The sequence below is a fragment of the Anguilla anguilla genome, chromosome 6 (assembly GCF_013347855.1).
Source record: "Anguilla anguilla isolate fAngAng1 chromosome 6, fAngAng1.pri, whole genome shotgun sequence".
Lineage (NCBI taxonomy): Eukaryota > Metazoa > Chordata > Actinopteri > Anguilliformes > Anguillidae > Anguilla > Anguilla anguilla.
The window spans coordinates 20,733,603-20,757,781 of NC_049206.1; the positions used below are offsets into that span (position 1 = coordinate 20,733,603).

Genomic DNA, 24,179 nt, shown 5'->3' on the forward strand with positions numbered 1-24,179 from the left:
AGATAGAGTTCCTCTATGGAGACACAGAGGAGCTTTTTGAAGCCCTTTCTTCTGAGAGTGTACTGAAGAACTGAGATGTTCCCCTGTCTTGCTCTGTTTTGCTTACGTCACCGAGTCAGCACAGATGCTAGAATGACTCAAGAAATTAGCGTTCCTTTCTGGATGGAGCACCAGATAAACCTCAAAGCAATCTTTTCATCAATCGATAAGCAGGGATTATTTGCATGCATTATTTTCTTCACACTTCCGAGTTTGGGCAGCTGTTTGTGTCCTTATGTGCATTTGTTATCAGGGCCTTTTGCGGAAATATAGACTGTGTTGTTTTTGCCATCATAGACACATGGAATGTGGACGGTGTTGTTTTTGGTGTCATAGACACGTGGCCAAGCAGTAGCGCTGCACACGGCGTCATCAACCAGGCCGGAGATGTAGATGCCAGTGGTGTCACAGGACAGCTTCTTGTCCACACTCTGAAATGGTTCCTCCCACTAACCCTACTTCAGTGACCAGAAAGTCAAGATGTAAGATTATTTGTGATGCTGATCTGGGTTTGGTGGGGATGGAGATGGTGATTTTGACCTATGGTCACTCTGAGGCATGGTAACCAAAGTAGGCTTCCAGCCTTTCTCTCATTCTTTTTGTGGGAAATCTCAACTTCCTAATTGGTCTATTTAAATGCGCTATTAAGCATGTATCTTAATCAGAGCTTTCATGTTGCTTTGTTGTTCTTTTTCATGTTCTATTTCCTATGAATTTCTGTCATGAATAATACATTCCGCTTGGGGCTTTATGTAGGCTGGTTCACATTTCCTGCATAAACATTGCCTCATGTTGGGCGAGTATTTGTGTATATTTTAATGTTTTTTTTTGCGGGTTCGACCGTGTGTATGTCTGCCTGTGTTTATGTCCATGTAAAGGTGTGTGTGTGTGTGTGCGTGCGTGCCTGTGTGTGTGTGTGTTCATGAGGTCAGCCTACTATGTTCCCAGTATCCTAAAACGCACATGGGGAAAATAGGTCACCCAGAAACGGAGCGCGTGCGGTACTTGTGCAGGGTAGGGGGGCACGGTGGCCCAGCACACTCCCTACCCACAGCACAGATGCGTCATTTACGGGACACTCTCTGTCTGGTGCCGGCCCCCGGGGGAGGCTGGGGCTCTGTCTGTCTGAGCTGGGATGTGCGTTTTAATGTTCTACCGTTCTACGATTCCGACACTGAACTGTATAATAATCAAACCTTGTTACACGTACACCTTCCAAAACAAAGCACTGGATGAAACCCATTCTGTTTCAGTGTAGAAATGACCTGAATTCACACTCTCAGGCTGGGTAATTAATAATACCAATTAATTATCTATTATGTGCAGGGTACTTGGGCTGTGCTTCATGAATATTGATGAGGCAGAATTAAGAAAAAGTAAGATTTTTAGCTCCCAGTAAATGACTGACCTCATGGCTGAATACTCAGATAATCTGTATGTTCACTCTGGCTCACATTTTCACACATGATGGCTGGGGTTTCGAGGACACGATTTAGTGTTTCTGCAGTAAAGACATTACATTACAGGCATTTAGCAGACACTCTTGTCAAGAGCGACTTGACATTGCATTTTTTTTTTACATTATCAAGGGTACAATACCAGTGTCCTACCAGGGAATCGAACCTGTGAACCTTTGGTTACAAGACCAGTTCCCTACCCATTATACTGCACTGCCACTAAAGCTTACAATGTCTCTCTCCTATGAGTCTGTGCAGACTTTGAATTTATGTCAAATTTGTGATTTGTGAATGTAACACTGATATTACTCTGGCTGTTGCCTATCTAGCTGACCCTCTGAATGAAGTTTTGGCCACCCCAGAATGACGACAGACATGCTTGCATACACTCCATTAGGTGACCTTAGCTTCAGGAAGATGCGCCCACACACATACTGTAGGCTAGTCAAACTGATATCACCTTGATGAAATGGATATTTACAGCATTAAGCTGCTCATATTGGAGTGGCATCGACCACAGCGCTGAGTTTAACGGTGTTCTGTTGTTTGGCGTACGGATATTCACGTCACGACGAGAGCAGAGCGAGGGATCGATCTTGGCCTGTTGCAGGGAGGTTGACTTCTCAAACAAGCGACTCCATCCTCAGAAGTCCTAGAGGCTCGACATGTTTGCTCGGCGTGTCTCCGACAGGCTACCCACGGTTGCGAAGCGCCGGTCTTCTGGTTTTGGCGACCTTCGCCAGCTCTGCCAGGTGCCAGGGCTGAGCTGGCCGGAGACTGTAGGCACGGTCGCGAGAAAGAAAAAACTGAATCCTCAAATCGATAAGACGTGCACTGTTAACTCAACTATGAAGTCGCTTCTTATCACAGATGCGAGATGCAGATTTTCAGGGGTAGCAAATACAAGCTCAAGAGCAGCGTGTCCAATTGTTTAGTCAATTATCAGCTTGGTTGAAGAAGTGGTCTTGCGTAGACCCCTAGTTATGTAACTGGGAAATTTAATGCAAATGGAAAGTCGCCCTGTGTGGAAAGGACAGTTGTAGTTGCACTGACTGGTTCCCTCTGTTTATCCATTTTTTAGAATACAGCTTGGATAAAACAGGTCAGACAGCGATGAAGAGAGTGAGCGTTTTGGATCGTAGCGCATCTTCATGGTGCCAGTGCACACTAAATGCTGGAGTTCACCTACATACTGTGTGCATAAATGAATGGGCCTATAATGTGTGTGTATGTGTGAAATTGTATGGATAAACTATAAGCTGTAGCTCTGTGTGTGTGTCTGTGTGTCTCTGTGTGTGTGTGTCCTTCCACTAATAGGTATTCTGCATCTGTGATAGTGTGCTTGTGTCCAATGGTTATTTTCCTGCATGAATCTGCATGTGTTAGTGTGAGTATGCATCAGTGTGTTAGTGCATGTGTGTTTAGACCTCTATGTTAACCTGCGTTCAGCCCACGTCAGAGCAGTCCCATGTGCGTGTTTGTGTGGGAGAGGGGTCTGGCACTCTGATTGGCACGAGCCCCGTCCAGGCTCTCTCCTCACCGATAACGAGAGATCGGCCATTAACATCCCCGCCGCTCCCGCCTCCCATTCGTCATCGTCCCGCCCAGGCGCCGGTGACAGCCTTTCAGCCGCGCGCGCCGGGGCCGAACCCGCGAGACGCGACAGCACGTCGCTCCGCTTGGGGCCCGAGCCTCGCCCCGGCCGCCCCCTCCCCACCCCCTATTCAGCCCATCGAGTGCGTGACACCGCCCCAACCCCCACCCCCATCCCGTGTTTGCCAGGTATCTCCCACCCGCTTTCACAGCGGGCTAGCCGAGCGCCCGGCGCCCCCACGCTAACGGCTAACGCACAGAAGGTCCGCACTGCGCTCCGGAGGCCGCCGTGGGTTATCCTCGCCCCCGCTCGTTCGCCCTCCTCGGTCGGACGGTCGGTCTCTCCCTTGGCGGTGCCCTTGCACGGATTCGGGCTCGCCTGACGTTTAAGTGAGCGTGTAGTGCGTGTGGTTTGAAGCCCTGTTATGAGGCTCACTCTTTTATTTATTTATTTATTTATTTATTTATTTCTTGAGTCAGTTTTAATAAGACCTTCTTCACTAAAAAACTATGAAGAACCCCCAAGTTCTGTTCTTTTTACAAGCGCAAGAAATGTGTGAAATCCATGAAAAAGGAAAAAAATTTTGTAAGCGATTATTTGTCACCATGATTCTCATTTGCTTGCCCCAGTGTGACTGAATGAAGATGTTTTCACAGCGATTCCGTATTCATAGAGACGGATCTGGAATTTAATTCAGTGCTCCGTGCTGAACGCAAAGCAAAAACAGAAATCGTGAGCCATGAAAATTCTAGATCTTGGGAGCCGTGGAAAGAAACCTGCAAGGAATGAAGAGACGCGTAAGTGCAGACTTCTAAAGACGTATAGGTTGGCCCTTGAGGGCACCATTTGGGCCTGCAGCCATTTTCAGCTGTAAACTGAAAAACTGCCTTTGCAGCTGCAGTTATGGCACTTTCCTAATTTCAGGCAGGTGTAATACAGGAAGAGCAAACTATGGCGTTACAGAGGCAGGCAGGGCTGTGTTTGTTGGGCCAATGCTCTTGTTGGGTGAAGGGAGGGAGGGGGAGAACAAGAGGCAGGTTCTGCTAGTGTGACCTTCTGGGGTGTGGTCAGGGCCAACTGTTTATCAGGATCCTGATCGGTTGGCAGTAACAACAGGTCTGTTTGTCATCGATGTCATTAAAAAAAACAAATCACCAGTTACCAGCTGTCTTTTATTACTGGTCTGAATCTGTGATATTTTGTCAAATTAAATCAACTGAAGCACAACTCATTTTAAGGTAATGCCAGCCAGGCTCTGTTTTTTTATATACCCTAATGAGAAATAATTAATATGAATGAACTGCTTTATTGTTATTGAAATTATTAAACGTGAAGTGCACTTGGGCACTGACATTAAACAACACCATTAGGTGCCCGGAGCATAAAGGGGGGACCTGCTGATTGTGAATCAGCATTCATTCATTACGCTTGTTAATTGTGATGAACAGTCGGGAGAAGGTTCCGGAGAGCCATCGGTTTATCCGTGGCTGAGCGGAGGTCGGTCAGCGAAGCGGGCCGCACGCACGCCGTGCTCTCCGTGCAGCTTCACGGAGGAAAGGACGTTCTGTCACGGGCTTAAACCAATTTTGACCCATTTCCTGCTCCTGGGGGCTGTGTCTGGCTAAGGCGGAGAAGGTGGACCATTCAGAAAGGACTGAATTTACCCCCGGTACTCTCCTCTCTCTCTACCACCCCCCCCCCCTCTTCCTCCCATTTGCCTGGGGCTGACAATGACTGACCCACTTCCTGTGCGGTTGAGATTTTTTTGTAGTCCATTGCCTAATTAGATGAACAGAGAAGGATAGCTGCATAAAGCCTGGATTTAGTTGTCCTTAAAGACTGTTCTGGAGCACGTCTGCCTAAATGACACAGTGATAAGTGTAGGTCCAGCCCCGTGCTGTAAAAGACACCCCGGCAGCAGCCATTTTGCTTTTACAACACTTGAGATTACAGGGACCGATCTAGTGAAAAAATATTGTGCAGCTGCAGAGGATTGTGGGTATTGGGTACCTGTCCTGAAGGCTACATATTTTCAGAACAGAATGGTTCCTACTGAACAATATGTTCTTCTGGCCTGTTTATCTTCAGATAGGCCTATCTCATCTGACACAATTTCACAATGATATTTATGATATTACATTTGATAACTGTGGTGATATCTTGTATGAAGCTGAATCTGCATACTTTCATTGTGATATGATATGTGTATGAGGTGAGTGTACTTTATTTAAAGACTTCATTGCTAATATGTGCACCAGGCGGTTGTGTTATACCTGCAGTAAACTGCAGTGGTTGTATCCTCTTCTCTGTTTGTAGTGTGTATCCTCTTCCCTGTTTGTAGTGTGTATCCTCTTCTCTGTTTGTAGTGTGTATCCTCTTCTCTGTTTGTCTGACGGTAATATTTTTCTGTGGATAACGTAGAGGATTATATTCATTCTCTTTTATTTTTTATTTTCCGGTGTGACCTTGGGTGATGAAGTATTGTCATTTTTTGTAAAACCCTGGAGTCACATGATGGATAAAGCTATAAGTCTTTCTTTATTTTTGAGATTATTGCATCAAAGAGGGAGGTATATCTCGGTGTCCCGGCAGGGAACACTGTTTGTCACTGTGTGTGTGTGTGTGTGTGTGTGCGTGTGTGTGTGTCTCTGTGTGTGTATGTGTGTGTGTGTGTGCGTGTGTGCGTCTGTGTGTGTGTGTATGTGTGTGTGAGTGCGTGTCTACACTCAGTAATGGAGAGAGTGTCTGTGAAAGAAGGCAACGCAGAATGAGGAAAATCTGAATTTCAGAAATAACTGCTCTGGGCAAAGGTGGCACTCATCCATCAACCGTTAAAAGGAAACGCGTAGGCTAATTCAAGTACTTCTGCCTACTTCTGTCTTTGTCCGCGTCGCTTTGCGTCATATTTAATGCAGTGCTTTTCCAGCGTATCCTAACCTTTGTCTGTGTGTTGACGGGAAGAATGCACTAGACCCATATCATGGTATATGCGGTAAACTTGAAGTAAAGAGTGAGGAGTGAGTGAAGTGGGTCGCGTGTTCACCTGCACAGTGACTGTGAGCTCCTGGCTCTTGCCAGGGAAGACATACGGTAACCGTGCGCTCGCTCCGCAGCTGCGGCTCTAATCAGGCCCGGCTTTGATTTATTTACGGAGCCTCTTTCTGGAGCGGGATCAGGCTCCCCCCCCCCCCCCCCCCCCCCCCCCTTAGAAATATTCCGTTACCCGTCACCAAACTTTAACCGTTTCTGCCGTCGCTTTAATACAGAGGGAGCTTTCCTAATTCGTGCGCCTTTAGCGTGTGTTATTTTACATCGCGGCGTGCGAGGGTCAGTTGCTTCGCACGGTACAAAATGAACCCAGAAAAACCCCCACCGCCCCGCTCCCCTGGGCCACTCCTAATTAACCCCGGCTGTTCTAAATCGCTGGCAGCGTTTGGGGGGGGGACATCCCCTTTTATTGGGGAATTTTGTAAGTTTCTAGAATAGTAGAGGAATCTTGGCATGCGTGAAATTTACTGAGTGACATATTTTTCACTGGAGATTCATCTGATAAATAAGGGAAAATTAAGCACTCTTAGAATTGAAAATGTGCTCAGTTAAATTCCAAAAAAATCCATTTCTGCTGCCGACACAGATACGGCGTATATTCTGATACATATTTCTGCCAGATCCTTCCTCCGCAGCATATTTTACTACCGTAATAAAAATAATTGGTTACTGCTTTCGCAGTCGAGGCACTGTGGAGAATCTGCTGCAGGTACGGAAGAGCACCGATGATGTTCGCAGAGTTTGGGGTCGCATTTATCCAAATTATTTTCCATCACTGGGAACCCCTTGTAATTACATGTCAGAAATGGAATGCTCCGTGTAGCCAGTGCCATTTTAATTGCACTGACTTTAGCTGCTCCTGTTAGGTCTGCAGCCCCTGAGGTTAGGCAGTTACCAGGGAAGGCGCAGCTGAGTACTGACTGCACAGGTCTCATTGGGTTTATTGGGGAGGGTTGCGATGAGGGACAGGTCCCACCTGATACCTCATCTGATGTCTTGCCGGGATGTTCCCCTTCTGTCTGTCTAATGGGAGCGAGTCGCCATCAGCTGAGGCAGCCGAAAACACGACAAATTCCAAATCTGTACAACCTGAACTGTGGCATGTGCCTGCACTATGATAAATCAGCATAGTGCATGCACATCTGTCTGCATGCGTGCATGTGTTTGAGAGCTCGCGGCTTACCTTTAGGAAATGGAGCCAGGCCACCCTGTTTGCAATTCTGAAAGGAGCTCCAAAAAAATAATAGAAGGGCTCTGTACACCAGTCATTCTGAAACGGTTTGTTCAGGAAGGGCCACCATTTAACATAATGTACCCCACCTGCCAAACACATAAGGTCCTGTCCTGTCCGGCTGCCAGTGATTAGGGTGCCACCATGGTCCTTCTGTGGTTGGCACACACCTTGAAATCATAAGCAGGACTGAAGCTCATTATCAGCAGGCAGATAAAAGTAATGATGTCACTTCCCTGTGAGGAGATGAAAGGTGGTTTTGATACGTGGGATTAGGGTGGTTTAATGCATGGGTGGCTAAGTCGACTCTGGACGGTTATTGGAAATTAGACTCCGTCTCTGGCTTGCTGTAGCCCGCGCAGTCATAGGAAGTCATGTCCGTGCGGTCAAGTCCAAAGGAAACCTGCATAATGTATCACGCGTTGTGCATTTATGCAGTCCTATCGGTCTGGGATTCTGTCTGCATAAGACTGAAACCCAGACTGTCAGTACCCTTCTGTGCAAAATGAATAAGCCCCATCAGACCCAATGTCCATACGCACACGCACACACACACACACACACACACACACACACACACAAAACCATCTCTATAAAATCCATTCTTCATTCCAGCCCATAAAGAATGAATGAGTATAGTGATATTTTTATCCCTGAGCCTTTGGGTCATTATTGGAAGTAGGGCATCGCCAATGCCATTACGCTTCCTGTAATCCCGGCCCCTCCATGCCAGCTGAGCTCTGTGATTACTGACCCCCCCGCCCCCCCCGCCCCATCCAGCGCTGCTGTAATGTTGGGGGACCTGGCCAGTGACTTCCCCCACAAGCAGGGAAACGTCGGGCTGACATCGGTGTTGGAAGAAGGGTTCAGTTTCTGAGATTGTCTGGGCGCTGTAGTCTTTATCGGCGGGATACCATTTTCTTTGTTTGGAGAAGCTCTTTCTTAGGGATCAGTTTATGTCAGCCTTTCATATTGGATCTTCAATCAAAGACACTGCTGGAGTAGGAGAGCGGTGGCTGGAATGTCAGCGAATGCAAATATTATTCAACGAGGGCCAATGGCGGGTTCCACCGGGCCTTCATATTGTTTGACCAGCTGATTCTGCAGCTGATTCTGCAGAATTTAGCAGGAAAAGCCAATCACCAAGCGGTTGTAACTGGGTAGAGTACGAAATGGAAGCGTGTAGATCGTTGGATATTTCAGCCAGGACACACCGACCTGAACATATGACACGGCTCCATTTTAAATACCACTTCCCGTGCTGACGGCTCAGAAAACCGCGATTCCCATCAGGCGCCACAGGTTTCGCGAGGCCCAGGCATTGCGGCAAACTGAAAGCAGCCGGCGAAGGTCGGCGCGGCAGGTCTCGGCTTCCGTGGCATTCGCTGTAGCTAACGCGCGTCGAGTCACCGGCGCGCGTTCCTGAGGCCCTCGCCCTCCATTAGCCCCGCGCGCGGTCGCGCCGCGCAGCCTGACAGCTAGAGCTGGGGCCTCGCGTCAGTGAGCAGCGCGCAGAGGACACGCACCGCTCGCTCTCTTACAGCGGCACGTTCCGTTAACACGGGGGCCCGCTGCGGAGAACACGGCTCCTCTGACAGCCCCGACAGTCACGACAAGGGAGAGGCCTGGCATGGCCCGGGAGAGAGAGGGAGAGACGGGCGGAGAGAGAGAGGGAAAGACCGAGAGAAGAACGGAGATGTATTTACGCATGCGTGTATGCACGTACACAGACATGCAGTATACATGCATATGCGTATTCACTCAAATACTGTGTAGAAAGTAAAAGAAGAAATGAAGAGGTGGACTATGTATATAAGGTGGACAGAGATGCGGGCACTTGGGAAAAACATACTCCAACAACCTAGCGTTCGCATGTCTGTTCTGTGCGGAGAGCTGGTCTTTTGGAAGCATCCCCGCCCTCACGACCGCTTAGTCACACCTGATGTCACCGGCGGTCCCCGGCTCTCCGCCGACAGGCCACAATGGCGTCAGGCCACGCCTCGCCTCTGTCTGACCCGGGTTTCAGCGTTTACACTGAGGGAGCACAAGATGCCGCAGCTGGTTTTAAAGCCCAGCTTAGGGCAAGCAGCACCTTCCTCCTCATTTACCACCAGTTGAGACAGCCGTCTAAACTGTTTTTACCTTCATTGAGTTTCCTGACTGTGCGATTGAATTTTGTGGTTCAATTCAAATTAGAGTGGGAAGACTTTGTGACACCTCTGTGTGTTTTTTGCCAGGCTCCAATAGCGTTTAACAGAAGTCAGCCTTTCGCTGGCGTTAATGTTTATGCTAGCCTGCTGAAAGATGAACGGCCTTTTTGTTTTTTTAATATAACAATTCAGCCTGTGCCTCTTGTGAATCCTGGGACACGGTCCAGGAGAATGGGGTTGTGTTTTATGAGGGCCTGTTTGACAATAGGAGCAAAGGGAAAGTGACTCTGCTCCTTGGATATGTTCGTTTGGCAGTTACTGTTGGAATGCTGCAGCAGGAAGCAGGAACTTCAGTCATTTGTCACCTTGCATTCTGCGTTTTGGTATGGAATGCTACTCCGGTCCCTGTTCTGAAACGGAATTCTGTAATGCTAAATGGTTACTTCAAAAATAGAATATTTTCTGCCGTGCCTTTATTGCATTAGTGTACATTGACAAATCACATGATTGTTACTCGTTCCACCATTATCATTCACATAAATGCAGGCTCTGGGTTATCTTGTAGATAGTCTTTAACCTTTAAGATATCTTACCATGAAGGATTTGAATGTGTTACTTTTTAGCAGATTGCTACCAGTCTGATGCTAACAGGTGATATTGTCATGATTATGAGCTTCAAAAATGTATCTGGGGACTGGGGCAACAGGGAAGTCAGTCAAGTACACTCACTTTCTACAAACAGTTTTAACATACATCAATATTCAGTAAAAAGTTTTAATCACTTGGATGCTTTGGAGCAACCGTCTGATTGGGTGCCGTCAAAGCATATATGAGGAGAAAAGGACTTGGGAGAATAGTACTTGGACTGCTTGGATTCATGGAGTCATGAAAGGGTCTGTTACGACTCACCCATTGCGGAATTCGGAGATGGCGTGCGTTCTCATCACCGGGGGAAATTTCACTGCTGAACGGGTTCCCTGCTTTTCAATGTGCAAATCTTGTTAAGCTGTAATGTAATGTAAGGAGCTACATACTAAATCTAAATCTTTCATAATTCTTTTGGCCATTGCCATTGTTGTGGAGCTAAACCCGCTGTGCTGTGCTGAATCAAAAAATGGTCTGGCACATGTTAAACGCCAGGGGGCCATTTTCTTTTGTTTTAGAAAATAAAAATATGTTGTGTTTCTGTTGGGTCGGCAGGTCTGCAGACCTCGAGCACAAGAACAGAGAAACCGCCTGCATGTGAGCTCCTGTCTCTGGAGCATACAGGGAGATAAGCGTGTGTATGGCTGGGCAGTCTTTCAGCGGGATTCTGGGATTTCCCATTTAGCTGCAGATACCCAACGCAAGTGTTTAAAAAAACGGAAATCCCAGTGGCACTTAAGCTGCACTCTCACTTACTTTCGAAATTCCTGCACTTTGCATTGCTCAAAGAGTTTGAAACATCGACCCAGGCCCCTTTTTGAATGTCATTGGAAATGTGCTGTTGCTCTTAGTTTGATTAAGCCAGTCTGATCAGTAGTGACTTGTAGTTTGGTTCAATTTAGCTTGAATTGGTTAGTACTATTTCTCTGCTTTTGCAGAATATCACGGAGGGTCTTCTGCAAATAATTTGAAATGCAAAAAACTGTGGTGATATTTTTCTGAATTTCACTTTGTTTGAATATGTTTTAAGAAGGAGCTTCTCCACCCTAGCTCCCCAGTGGTGGAGCTTCTCCCTGTTCCTCTATGAACCACTCAGTAGCATTTTGACGAAAAAATAGTATATTTCCTGCAGTTATAAATTAGTAATTAATATAAAACTAATGATTACTTGATGTTTTGGGTTTGAACAGGTTGTTGACAAATTTCCTGGAGTTTCACTTTTAATTGAGTTCACAAAATGCTGTTTATAAAATGCACATTGGAATACATACAAATAATACATGAATGTTTTGTTTTGTTTTTCCCAGTGTGTTTTGTCTGGTCTGGCATGGGCGTTACTAAACAACTTTCGGGGAGCTGAATTATGGTGACAATAACTGCTGTTGTTCGTTGCATTGTCACGGTGTACTGTTTAATCTTCCATGGCAGATTTTTGGATCCGTATGCTGCTGTTACTAAATTCCATGTGAAGCGTGAGTCATGAGCTCTTTAGAAATTTTATTCCAGTGAACTACAGATAAGATCCAGCTTGTATGGTGACGGGTGAAGGGGTTGGCTTTCCTCCATTGCATGCCTGTACCTCTCTGAACGCTGATGAATCTCCTTCAGTAGGGGGTTTTTGATTAGGTTACATTGGAGCACTGCGTTCCCCACTAAACTCAGTCATGGTCTGTTCTGTAGCCCCTTTGTAGGGATCTAGTTAATGGCACACCTGAATGCAGTTTTTGCTGTGACCCATTTTTGATGTAGGCGGTCAGAACGAAAATAGCCTACTACCGATTTGGCTAACTCCGCTGCACAGAAACAGCTGCCTATCTTAATGTCACAATGGAAGCCTGAGAAGTGTTGAGCTACAAAAAGTCATTTCAGCATATTGCAAAACCTTCAGAATGGCAGTTCTACTCATAACAGCAGCAACCCAGTTCACTTTGGTCTATTCAGTAGGCAGAAGAGGACTATCAGGCAAGGCACTTGACATATTTTGGTGAATACACTGTGTGGAAAAAGTGGAGAAGTAGTGCCTCAGAACTGCATCTTTAAAGCAGTGTGAATGGGTAGGCAACATAATAGATATAATGTGGTACCAACAGAACAGTGTATCTAATGATAGTCTGGCAGTGGTATGACTTTGTAATGTAAGGTATTAGCTGTGATGAGTTAGTGCAAACTCAAAGAGAGGACCGGTCGATTTGGAAGCACTCCCAGGATCTGTTTACAGTGAGCATAATCAAATCTTGTTTTGCATGACATTGCTACCAAGGATAAGTTTAACATGCCGGGGGATTATCGGTGGAGCAAGGAACAGTTTGAACATCCGTGTTGAGCCCCTGCTCTCTCCCACTTACTGCCACGGCATCACATGAACTGCACGAAATTGCTGTACAGTACGTGCTCTTATTACACATAATTTCCCTGTCTGTTTCATGTGTGCACTGTGTTCTTACTGAGTTTCATTTGGGGGACGTTTGACCTGTTTTTCTGCTCTGTTGCCAGCGGTGTGTTTTTGCGATGCTCTGTTCTCATACCGTTTTTTTTAATTTATTTTTTTTACCTTTGTCCCTTTCTCTCAGGACCCTGCTGGGATCTTTGAGCTGGTGGAGCTAGTGGGTAACGGGACATATGGACAGGTGTACAAGGTAAGTTGTCGCCTCTCCACCGTCATTGTCCTTCGAGGCCTCAGAGCGCATTGGCTGAAAGCTCTCAGTTTTTTTTTTTTTGTTTGTTTTTTTTTTAAACTTATGCTTAGCTTTGCTTTGGGTTTTAATGGCGTCCTTCCAAGGGGCTCTCACTGGCCGTGTTCCTGGCCGCTCGGATCCGGGCCCCTACCGCCACTTTCAAAGTCAGCCATTCTTTCGGAAATGAGCGGGGGGCGGGGGGGGGGTCCTGGGCTTCAAAGCTTTCGAAACATCCTGGGGTTTCTCACCACCTGCCAATGCCACTGCCCCCCTTCCCCCCCCCCCCCCCCCAAAAAAAAGAAAAACTCTCCCATGCCCTAACGCCACTGAAAAAGTTTACTATGGGCAAAGTTGCCTTTCAAAGGCAAAAAGGTTTTTTTATCGAGTTGATATGCGAAGGGATTCTGACAGTAGGCATCAGCCAGGCCTCTTTAAACTGGTCCCACCCAAGGGGCTTCGCTCCTCTTTGTTGTTCAAAAGAAGTTGTTCACCTCACATCTGCTAGCCTGTCCTCCTCATGGGGGCCCCGCTTCAAAATTCTCGTGTTGCAGTCCTAAGACGTCTTCAATATATTGACTTCCGCATCCCACGCTCCCAAGTTTCCCCTAATAGCTTTACAGTTTTTAATGCATGCCGTTACCTTAGCATTTGTCCGGGAAATTATCGTCAGATTACTCCCATGAATAATAATGTTTAAAAAAAAAAAAAATAATAATAGATTAAAAAAATACAGCTTTAATAATTGTTCTTTGCCTCTCGAAAATTAAGTCACGATCCGTTAATGCTTAATAGAGACCTTTGTCTTTTTTTTTTCTTTTTTTTGCTTCGGTATGATTAGAATCTGCCCATTATGAGGAGGCAGCCAGACGCAATTAAAAAAACGTGGTGGAATCCAGGGTCCAGTTTGCGGAGGCAGAGGGAGCGTTCAGCCGGGGTGAACTGACGCGTTCTTTAACGTGAGGAAGAGAGTCGATCTGGTTTTTTTTTTTGGCCCGTTTACGCTCCAGAAGGCTCCAGAAGTCGCAAAGCAGCTTTTGTTGCATTCCTGCGGGATCCAGGCAGCCTTCAATTTCATTTTGTTCAGACAAAAAGGGGGGGGGGGGGGGGTGACGGTGGGGCCGGCCTGCCAGCCTGCCGGAGGAGCTGTTAGATAGGGCTGAAAATGAACTCTTTAGTGTGAATAATGTGATAAGGGAACCTCAGATGTCTTGTCCCTCTGTCTCAAAGCTTGTTGCGGTGGGAGGGGTCAGATAGAGCACTTTCGGTTATTCTAGTTCCTGCTCTGCCACCCCGCAATCCCCCACCACACCCCCTCCGCTCGCTATCTCACTTTTCTCATTAAGTCCCTTTGTCTCTGTTCTCTCTTTGTAGATACTGTAGCCACCAGCGGTGTCGCTGGCAGAACAGGGTGACTGGAACATGTTTTTCAGTCTACATTAAACCGATACAGGGAATTGTGTGGCTCTTGATCATTTCCCTGAAAGTGTGTCGGCAGAAGCACAGTGCGTCTGGTGGTCCTGCGGCCCTGCTTGTGAAGTTATGAGGGAGTCCAGGACCAGTGCTAGGGTTCTCAAACTCTGTCCAGGGGCACTTCTGGTGTATTCTGATTTATTGATCAATTAAGGTTGTTGAAAATGTATTTTACGTTTTTTTGTTATTTCGTATTAAAACAATGCAAGATTATAAATCATCCCTCATTAGACATTAAAAGCATCTAATCAAGAGCAATTAATACAGTAGATGAATTGGACCAAGGTTGGACCAAGGTTGAAAATCCCTCTTCCGTGACTAAATGCTCCACTTCCCTGTCGGTGTTGTTGTTCAGCTGGGGTTATCCAGCCAGCGTTTAATGAGCCCGTGTTGTTATGGCAGGGTTGCCTCACGTCACCGAGTGCTCTAGAGACGTGGAGGTGCAGACATAAGGAGGACGCAGCGCTGAGCTACCGAGCGAGCAGTCGCACCGCTTCACCTCAGCCTGCAGCTGCCGCCGTGTCCCAGGGTGCCCTTGCCCACTGACGGGGCCCGCAGTGCGGTGCGCGCCTTTTAAGAAATTTACAATCTCCCGATCCCGCGCGATGTATCCCAGGACGCCGTTAACGGAACGAGGCGCTAACCGGTTCTGTAATTATTCATGACAGCGGGGACGTGGCCCGGCTCCGAGCTGGATTGATCAGGCGGGGCGTTCCGAATGATTAAGGGAAAGGGGACGTCCTCGGGTTGTTTACTGCCGGCCGCGGCGCGGCGGGCGAAGAACGAGGAACGGCGCCGGGCTAAGAAACTAACAGCGGGAACGGCGGGTGCTTCCGGTCTGGTGTCGGGCCAGTCGGATGGGTCGCTGAGGCCGTCCTTCTGATCCCGCCTCTCTGAAGGCAGCTGCCAATAAGATTTGCTGTTCATGGGAAAAGGGCCAGGGGAAACGACAGGGTTTGGCGAAGCAGCCCCGATAGCCGCAGACCGTGTGCGCGGCAGCCCGGTGGTATGGCTTCGACTGCGCTCACTTTGTGTCTGTGCCAAGGGCCTGTCCTTTCTTCTGCTACTGCTGGGGTTCAAATGGTCCACAGAGCGCCAAGTGCATGCGGAAGGACCCAGGGAACGGTTGACGCTGGCTGAAGTAGACGCATGTTTTGGTTAGCACCAGCTCTAGTGGATGTGTGGATTGATTAGAACCACCTGTAGGGCACACATGGTTTGGTTAGCACCAGCTCTAGTGGACGTGTGGAATGGTTAAAAGATGGGTTCAAAATGTCAAAAGATATCGGGCTTTAATTTGGCCTTCAGTGTCCACTCTGAACATGTTCCATATGCTCCTTGAAAACCCCAGTCCCCAAATTTAAAATATTCAAATCAGGTACTTGAACAATTTTGAAAGTCAAAAAAGTTTGATAGAGTGTGTATTTAAGTGCTAATGGTGATTGTCTTGAAATGCTTCATATCCATGCTTTAGGCTATATAAAGTATACACTTCAAAGCTGATCCCAGATCAGAATCTGTATTCTATGCAATGGACTTGAATTAGGGAGAATGGCAAGGCGGCAAGAATCTGAGAGTCAGAGAAAGAGAGAGACAGAGATGTAGATGGGAATATGAGAAGGGGAGGCCTTCATCTCTCTTGTCCAAGCAACAATGTCACAGCCAATGAAATTAGACCAGGAGAATGAAAAAGAGACTAATATAGTTAATTTGACTCAAATAAAAGTGAAACTTCAGTGGGACTGCGGGCTTGTTTCTGCAGTGTCTTTGTTGTAATATTTGAACATAAATATCTTAATTGGAGTTTGTTTTTATGCATTTAGAAATTAACCTTTGGGAGGTTAGATGTCAGCTACTGTACTATGTATACTCTCTTAAGTTCAAATAGTATGTATAATATGAGGCTGGTATGAGGTACACTCAACCATATAATCTTTCTGAGTGCTATGTTCTGATAGAACCACCCTCAAGGTGGTTTTTGATCACTGAATACAACCCCTTGGACTGAGACACATTGCTCCTTAAATCATTCACCTAATAAAACGTCTTCCTTTGTGATAACTCTGCTGGTTATTAAACAAGGTCATGCTCTGTTTTTTCTTGTTACTAATGTTATTACAGTTCCCTCTCCCTCAAGGGATTCAGAATAGGAGAGGGACGTGGTTTCCGTAGAAACTGCTCAGTGACGATATTGTGGTTGACAAAAGAGCGGTGTGGTTTTGAAGTTATTTTAGATGACATTGACCTATTTTCGCGCTGTGTCACTGAGCAAATGCGGTTCACATTCTGTGAGCTGAGGGATAAATTGAGCCACATAAATGTGGACTTAATTCTGACATGTCATTGCACCCAATTTCTTTTGTTGTTTAGTGTTGCACAAATTCTGTAGTAATGTCCTTTGGACCTCATCAGATGTTTCCACCCATTTCACTTAGATTAATTCATCAGAAATGTCGTTTTTCATTTAAATTCTTTAGCAAACATACAGCAGTTGAGAAAATCCTCTCTGGATGATGGTTTAATTGTACTGACTGCCAGTATTTCCCCAGAAAGGAACTACACCAGTCAGTTGTAAAAACAATGTTGTTCAAGTCAAGGGATTATCTCGCATGTGAATTACAGCTAATAAAACTCACATAAAGTAGAACAGACTCCCAGAAGTGATTTTACTGTTTTTTTTTCAGTCTTGGCAGAGCTGCCGCCATGTCCGTGTGAGAGATAGCATCCACAGAATATAGCCGCGAGTTTGCAAGAATGTTTGCAAGAATCGCAGCATCGCATTAGAGCCGAAATCTTTTGAGAAAGGCGTGTGTTCGCTTGAACCGTCACTGTTGGGCATGGGGACGATCCCGACCATTATCACCATTCTGGTGTTTCTTCGAATGCAGAGAGCAATACCATTTGGCTCGAGACGTTCATCGTGTCGATGTGACAAAAAGACATTGAGATAACTCATCAGCATTTTAGATAAACTTAAAACCAGAATTAGAACTGTCTGAAGTTCTCTTGTTCATCCCTCACATCAGAAAAAGTGAAAGCTGTTATTAAAGGACTTCATGTGGTTTACAAACAAAGATGGGCTATGTTGCATATGTCGTGGCCATGTATGTCTGATGTACTTGCATTGCATTACATTACATTACATTTATTTAGCAGACGCTTTTATCCAAAGTGACGTACAAAAGTGCATATCATGGTGATTGGACCCTGGTACTTGGTCCCTAAGCAGAATGATCAAATTTAAGTTGCCGTGGGTGATAGACTGAGAGGCTCCTGGATGTACTGCTCATGCACTTCAAAATAATACACCGTCACCCCCAATCCCCAAGGCTTTGGAGGGGGTCAATTCTATGTTCCCTTGGCTCCAAGTTCCTTCAATGCAATTTCACCAGTTTAGAGCCCTGTGTTCCCTCAGCCCCATGTTCCCTCAGCTCCGTGTTCCCTCAAAGGACTTCCCCACCAATTCTTTTTCTGCCTTATTTTAGTGTGTGCGTGTTCGTGTTACTGTGTGTACACATTTTTTCTTATTGTGACAACCCTAATGCACACACACACACACACACACACACACACACAATGAGTATAAAGACATCAAATGTTAATACTGAGTGTGTATTTCTGCACAGAGGGCAAAAGGGTAATAGACCAGAGCGCAGACAGTACAAGGCACTTCAAAGCTTACAGTTTGTAAATACTACAGGCACTGGAGGTTACTTGATTTGGAAGCAGTGGAAGGGGCAAAGGGGTATGAAATATGAATGAGGCTGTAAAGAAGAAAAAGTTTTGTGTATTCCCAAATTCGTGCGAGTGTTTCTAAAGAGGGCAAAGGGAAAAAGAACTTCAAAGCTTACAATGTGTAAATACTATTGGTTCAATTGTATGATTCTGAAGGTGTGAAAGGGTTATGGATTCATTTATATTGTTGTACGTGTGTGTGTCAAGTAGCCAGGTAGCTGCTAGCTAGATGGTTATCTAGTTGCTTTGTCGGCAAATAATATGGATTAAATGCGCTGTAGCAAAAATAATAATTAATTTAATAATAATGTTTGGCTGTGCAGTATTGCTAACTTTCTTGCTTTTTAAGCTTTGTTATGGCATATCGCACCAGCTAACGCTAACTCTACCACTAATGCATCAAAATACTACATTTTCCAATAAGGGAAAGCTATGTTCATTGTGATGATGTTGTGTTTTCTACGTATGAATGAGACATGATGCGCTGCACTCCCGGGAGGGGCTTTGGATGGGAGAGCTGAGGGGATGGGTTTGTGATGGCAGAATGTTTTTTTCAAAAACTAGCTATCTCTTGCTTGTTTCTCCAAACGTATATACTGTACCTTTAAATGACAAAATATTTGTTTAAAGGCACCTGAAGCTCTGCTACTGTTCTGGGTAATGGGCAGTAGGGGAATTACAGTCTTTACCAAAATGGTGTATCTGAAAACCAGAGGTGTTTGTCTTGTTTGTTTGGGATTTTTTTATATTTCGTTTTGTATGAATTTTGTTTGAAGATATGTATGGCTGTAGCTCCCACGTGTGTCAAATTAGAGGTTAAGATCATCCCCCACCCACTCTTGATTATTCCTTTATTTAGACTGAATGCAGAGCACATGCTGCATTGTAATAACTACCCACTAACTGTGATGTGCAGTACAGCAGTGCCTTGTATCCCTACTGTATCACATGAAACACTGTCTCAAATTCCACATGTGAGGTAGCCACCTAGGTTCTGCTTCACCTTGTGGCAACTGGGGGGAAGATAAAGCCCAAACATGTCCTGGGCTATAACAACAGGCGAATACACAAACACACCCATACACGCACAAGTAACTTGGGTCTCCCCTAGCCCCGCCCGTCAGAAAATCCACCCGTGTAACTTGTCCCTGCTTTGTTTATTTATTTATTTATATATTTATTTATTTATTTATTTATGCATATAGTTTGTTGACATGGAGTTACCCTGCAATCAAGGTGTTTTTCCTGATTCAGGTCCTATGCACTTTGGGGCGAGAGGCAGGTTAGACTTTTTTTTTTATATCGCCTTGAAGATTTCATGAAAATTCTTAAAATAGAAAAACATTGTTCAACATTAATTATTGAACATTTTTTCCTCTCTCCCTCTGAATATTTGATGCAGCCTCCTGTGTTGAAGGCCTCTTTTTAAAAAGTCATGCATTTATACAGGGAGTGTCCACTGGAATGTGACAGACCAAGGCCTTGTGGGCCCCGCTGTCTCAAAATGGCCACCACAAGAGGCTTTTGCAACACATTTTATTTTGCCGTTGTATTTTACCTGCTTGATAGCATGTACACATGATGGTTCTAGTTGGCTAAATGTTGTCTGAGCAAGCCCAGTGCGGTATAATTTTGTATTTTGGATTACTAGCCTGAGAAGTTAGCTAAAATTTGCCTAGTACCTTGCTAAAAAAGACTGGGAAAAAACTTGGAGGCCTAGCTAATCATTTGGAATCTAATTAAAACTCCAGCTCCTGTTCACACATGACCCCATCATGGCAAAATTCTAGAACATGAATGCGTATGTCTGCATGTGTGAAAAGGGTTTCTGGAGCAGATTTAAAAAGGACCACTCTGGCTTGTCGATTGAAACCTCTTGCTACGTCTCTTGTTTTATAAATTCAGGATCTTGGTGGGGTTAGGGGCCTGTTTTTGGTTAGCCTGGTTCCACTGGCCTCGGTGCCATACAGCTCTTTCTTGTTCCGTTCCCATAAACGAATGTCGTTGTGGAGTATTTCATTTAAGAAATGAAAAATCTGGTAGAATTGTTTGAGTCTTCCTAGTGTGAATGCAGTTATGCTTTAAGGGTGTTTGTGTTCACAGTTTGAATTCATTTGTGTCTACACATTTGTGTGTGTGTGTGTGTGTGTTTGTGTGCCCGCTTGTCTCTGTGTGTATCTTCACGGCCCTGCCGACACTGGTTAAACAAAGCAGATAATGTGAAAAGACTACACAACAAATCATCCCTGTTTGCCCTGCCGCTAAAGCAATTAAATAGTTCCCTTGCTTCCCGTCTCCATCTCCCCTTAAATTTACTGGCCTTTTGTTTGCTAAATCACTGAAACGTATACGTGGCTGAAGTAACATAAAGAAAATGCCACGCCAAAGATTTCTCGGGGGCTTGAGGTAGAGCAATTGTCCGCAGGCCTACTGACAGGCTTTTTCAACAGATGGTTTCTACACAACAGTGCTTTTCAGCTGAGAGGCAGTAATGCGCCATAGCATGCACTGTATTCAAGTTCTTTTGGCCAGGCAAATCGCCTGCAGTGACACCAAAGCAGAGGGAAGCCTTACAAAGAAAGCCAGTCCCATACTTGGTTTGCTAAATGGAGCCAAGTACATAGACGCCCTATTGTCGTTGTGCATATTTGTTTTTATTTGAATTTATTTTTTGGTTTTAATAACATTACATGACAGCCTGCTGGGTCCCAGCCCCAAACTGTAAATATTTAGGAGAAGAGTTTAACGGCAGGCAAGCTGACGTACAAATCGGTGACAACACCGCAGAGGAACAAGGGTTTCGGCTGTGCTCGTGTATTGGCAAAATGTGGCTCCTCAGATTCTTCCTGGAATGGAACTTGTGGACTTTAATTTTTCTTAATTTGTGTCATGAGAAATCATTAGCATCAGAGCGGACAGAGTGTTGCATTCAGTCAGCAGCATAATCCATTTTTCACATTAGCTTGCTTACGTTTCCTCAGGGTTCCGGTATCTAGCGCTAAAGGGATATCAGGCTGTTCTTAGATCTGTGCGTCACCATTACAGTCGTCATTAATTGTGAATGTCAAATTCAACCTCAAATTCAGTTTGAAGTTTTCTGACACGAGCCAATAATTACTTGAAAACAAGCCCAAAGGACATGCTTAGTTGGACGTACAGTGCACATGGCCCCGTGTAAGCTGATTTATAAATGATCAAAATGTCAAATCAAACTTTTGACCTTTTGAGTTTTTATTTAATCTCTATTGAGAAATTGAAACGATTATAACAGATTCTAGCAGCAGGAATCGGTACCAACATCTTGACATCTCTGAGATGTACATGGCAAAATCTTGATGATGGGTCTGTCAGGGTAACTTGCCGGTTCCCAAACTGTGGGTCAGGACTCGTGGATTGTGGTAGGGGTTGAGATGGCTTCTGAGATACAAGTAACTATCGTCACTTTCCAATGACATTCACACTGGTCCAAATAAATGGTGCATAGTCTACGGTCAGTTGTTTTAAAATATCTAAAAAGCATTGCAGTCCTATATTTGATCATGTGTTAGACTGTATTTTAATAAGGAGTCAGTCACTGAAACCGTTGCTTGATAAATGGGCCAGCTTGGGTACCGCTAGTCTAACCTGTGCCTTCATAGAGTAGGTTTTAGGTTTATTAAGGCTGCTGTGTCCTCAGTTGAGCCCAAGCGGAGGCATTTGGGAGGAAAAAAAGTAGAACGTTCTGGAAAGTCGCCCATCCTCCACTCCTTTCTCTTGTCGGCCGTGTTGTACTTTTTTAGCAGATAAACGGCTGTCTGCTCGAAGGCACAGCTTTTCGTGGGGAAAATGGCTTTTCCCCCCTGCTGTGGTCTCTCAGTCGAGCTGCTGAGACAAAGATGACTTGCTGCCTCCATTTCAATGACGCTGAATACATTTGTGGGAGAAAATATCTGTTCTGCAGTATCAGTGCTCCCTCTCTTATAACAGCCCAGGGCTATGCTGGTTACTGCAGCCACCACGTCCGCCCCTGGATAAATACACCTGTGTTTTATGCATCTGTGACTGGCTTGCGCCTGCTGTTTCAGAGTTGTAATGTCAAGTCATGCGAACAGTTTATGAAGCATCAGTAGTACCTTTTTTCCTGCATATTTATTGTAAAACATTTCAGGTCTTTTCCGGTTGCATTTCACATCTCACTGGAAAGGTCAACCACCAAAAGCACAATGTTTTTGAAGTGTAACCTTGGTATGTGTTAGGTTACCTCAGAAACTTTCAAAGCAGATTTATGTGCTAATCCAGAAAGTATGCTGGGTCATTTGCATGCTTGTTTTGCACCACACCCAGTTCATGTAAGCCTTTAAGCACCCTAAATGCCTCTAGTGATGTTTTTTTCCCACGGAGCTACAAGCATCCCCTTGCTACCGGGCAGTTCCCTTCCCTCATGGGAACCAAAGCTTAGATCATAGTGTTTTGCCACAATGATCAATCCACCGTGCTGTAGTAATCTCATTAACACACGTTTCAGGAACAGATCATAAACAAAGTGGAGATTAAGGCTTCTTACCGTGAACTTGTAAGAGGAACTGTATGTGTGTGCGTGTGCATGTGCGTGTGTGTATATATATATATATATATATATATATGTTTTTTAAACACTTTTATAGGCTTGCTAATACTGAATGTTGTAGGATGAATTTTTTTGAACTTTGTGTTTTTGTAACCTTTTATCATTTTTACTATATTAATTTCATTTTACTAATTTGTGAATTAATTCAATTTTTGTTATGTGAAGTAAGATTTTGATGAACTCTTGTTCTGATTATGTAATTATCGTTCATCGACCCATTTTTCATTCATTCATTTTATTATTATTTCTTAATGCTTGTTTCTGTCTTCTTTCCTGCCCTGCTGTGCATTATTTTTATTCTGTCTTGTGTCTTGTGTCTTGTGTGTGTGTGTGTGTGTGTGTGTCAAATCTATATGTCTCAAACCCCTGGAAGGGTAAGATCCATTTACAGAAGCATTTTCAGCTGGCAAGGAATCATGTACCACAGAAATGGAGGGGCTGGCCTGTTGTCTGCCCTTTGGTGGGTGACACTTGTGTAGCGTGACCAAGTGTGTCTGGTTTTGTTGAACACCTCTGCCATAGTGTCCATCTTCTTGTAGGGGAAAACAATTTTGTTTTCTTTAACACTGCTCTGTACTCTTATCAGGGCAAAAATATCCAAATTCGACTAAGGGAAGGACATTGGATTACCAGCTTATTTATGGCAAAAATGGATATTGTGTACGCATATGTTGAGGTTTTCCTGTTTAAGGTCATTAAACATCCAGCTGGGGTGAATTAATGACATGCATTTACATACTTTCATCAGTCTGTACCGGTATGTTGACATAAAAGTGATTTTGTCAGGTTTGTGTTGTGTTAGTAAATAGGTATATATAACTTGGAGTTTACATGTTTATTTTATGTACTTTTTTAAGCAGCCACATGGAAGAACATAACAGGGAGGAAGAACACATTCGCGTCACTGATTGTAACTCACAAAGATGAATGACACACAAGTTGACGTGGTCGCCATGGTGATTGAACTATGAGCTGAAGGGACTGGAGGACACAAGGCTGCTCGCTTCGGGTCCTTTTCCAGCCCCGAATTCCCTCCTCGCGGCGCGGCGTTTCCATGGTTTTTGGCCGTGGCGCCCCGTCTGAATGATTCCGTGGGATGGAGTCCATTCGTTCTCCCCTAGCGGAGCGGGCTTTGGGAAGCTTTGTCCTGGAGCAGGGCAGAGGTGCCTCCGGGCTGGAATGTGCACTAAATCAGTATTTTTTAATGGACTGCACAGGCTCGATTTATTCACTTTGAAGGGCCATAAAGCACCCAGCCCTAGACTCCTCCCCTGGAAGATAATAATCCAGCCTGCACCAGCAAAGTCCTGAGCCAGCCCGTCGCTGTAGTTTGCTGCCAATCCGGAGATGGCAGTGCGAGGAGGATCACTACAAAGATGATACATGTGATCAATAGTGATGAATGATACGCTGGTGAAAGGCGGTGGCGACGATGTCGCGGACGATAATAGCGGCTGTGGCACGGGAGCCTCGGGAATGGAGGTTTGCCACGTTCCCTCAGATCACCGGGTGTCCGGTTGAACCGAGTC

General features: G+C 45.2%; 1 protein-coding gene across 10 annotated transcripts in view; it reads left to right on the forward strand.

Annotated features, from left to right (window-relative positions):
- The window catches only part of LOC118229435 (TRAF2 and NCK-interacting protein kinase-like), a 111,361-nt gene that overhangs the window by 2,837 nt on the left and 84,345 nt on the right, over nucleotides 1-24,179 (forward strand). For all 10 annotated transcript variants that reach the window (XM_035421382.1, XM_035421383.1, XM_035421384.1 and 7 more), the window contains exon 2: nucleotides 12,735-12,800. In XM_035421382.1, coding sequence (XP_035277273.1) covers nucleotides 12,735-12,800 — 66 coding nt within the window. The remainder of the gene's footprint in view (nucleotides 1-12,734; nucleotides 12,801-24,179) is intronic.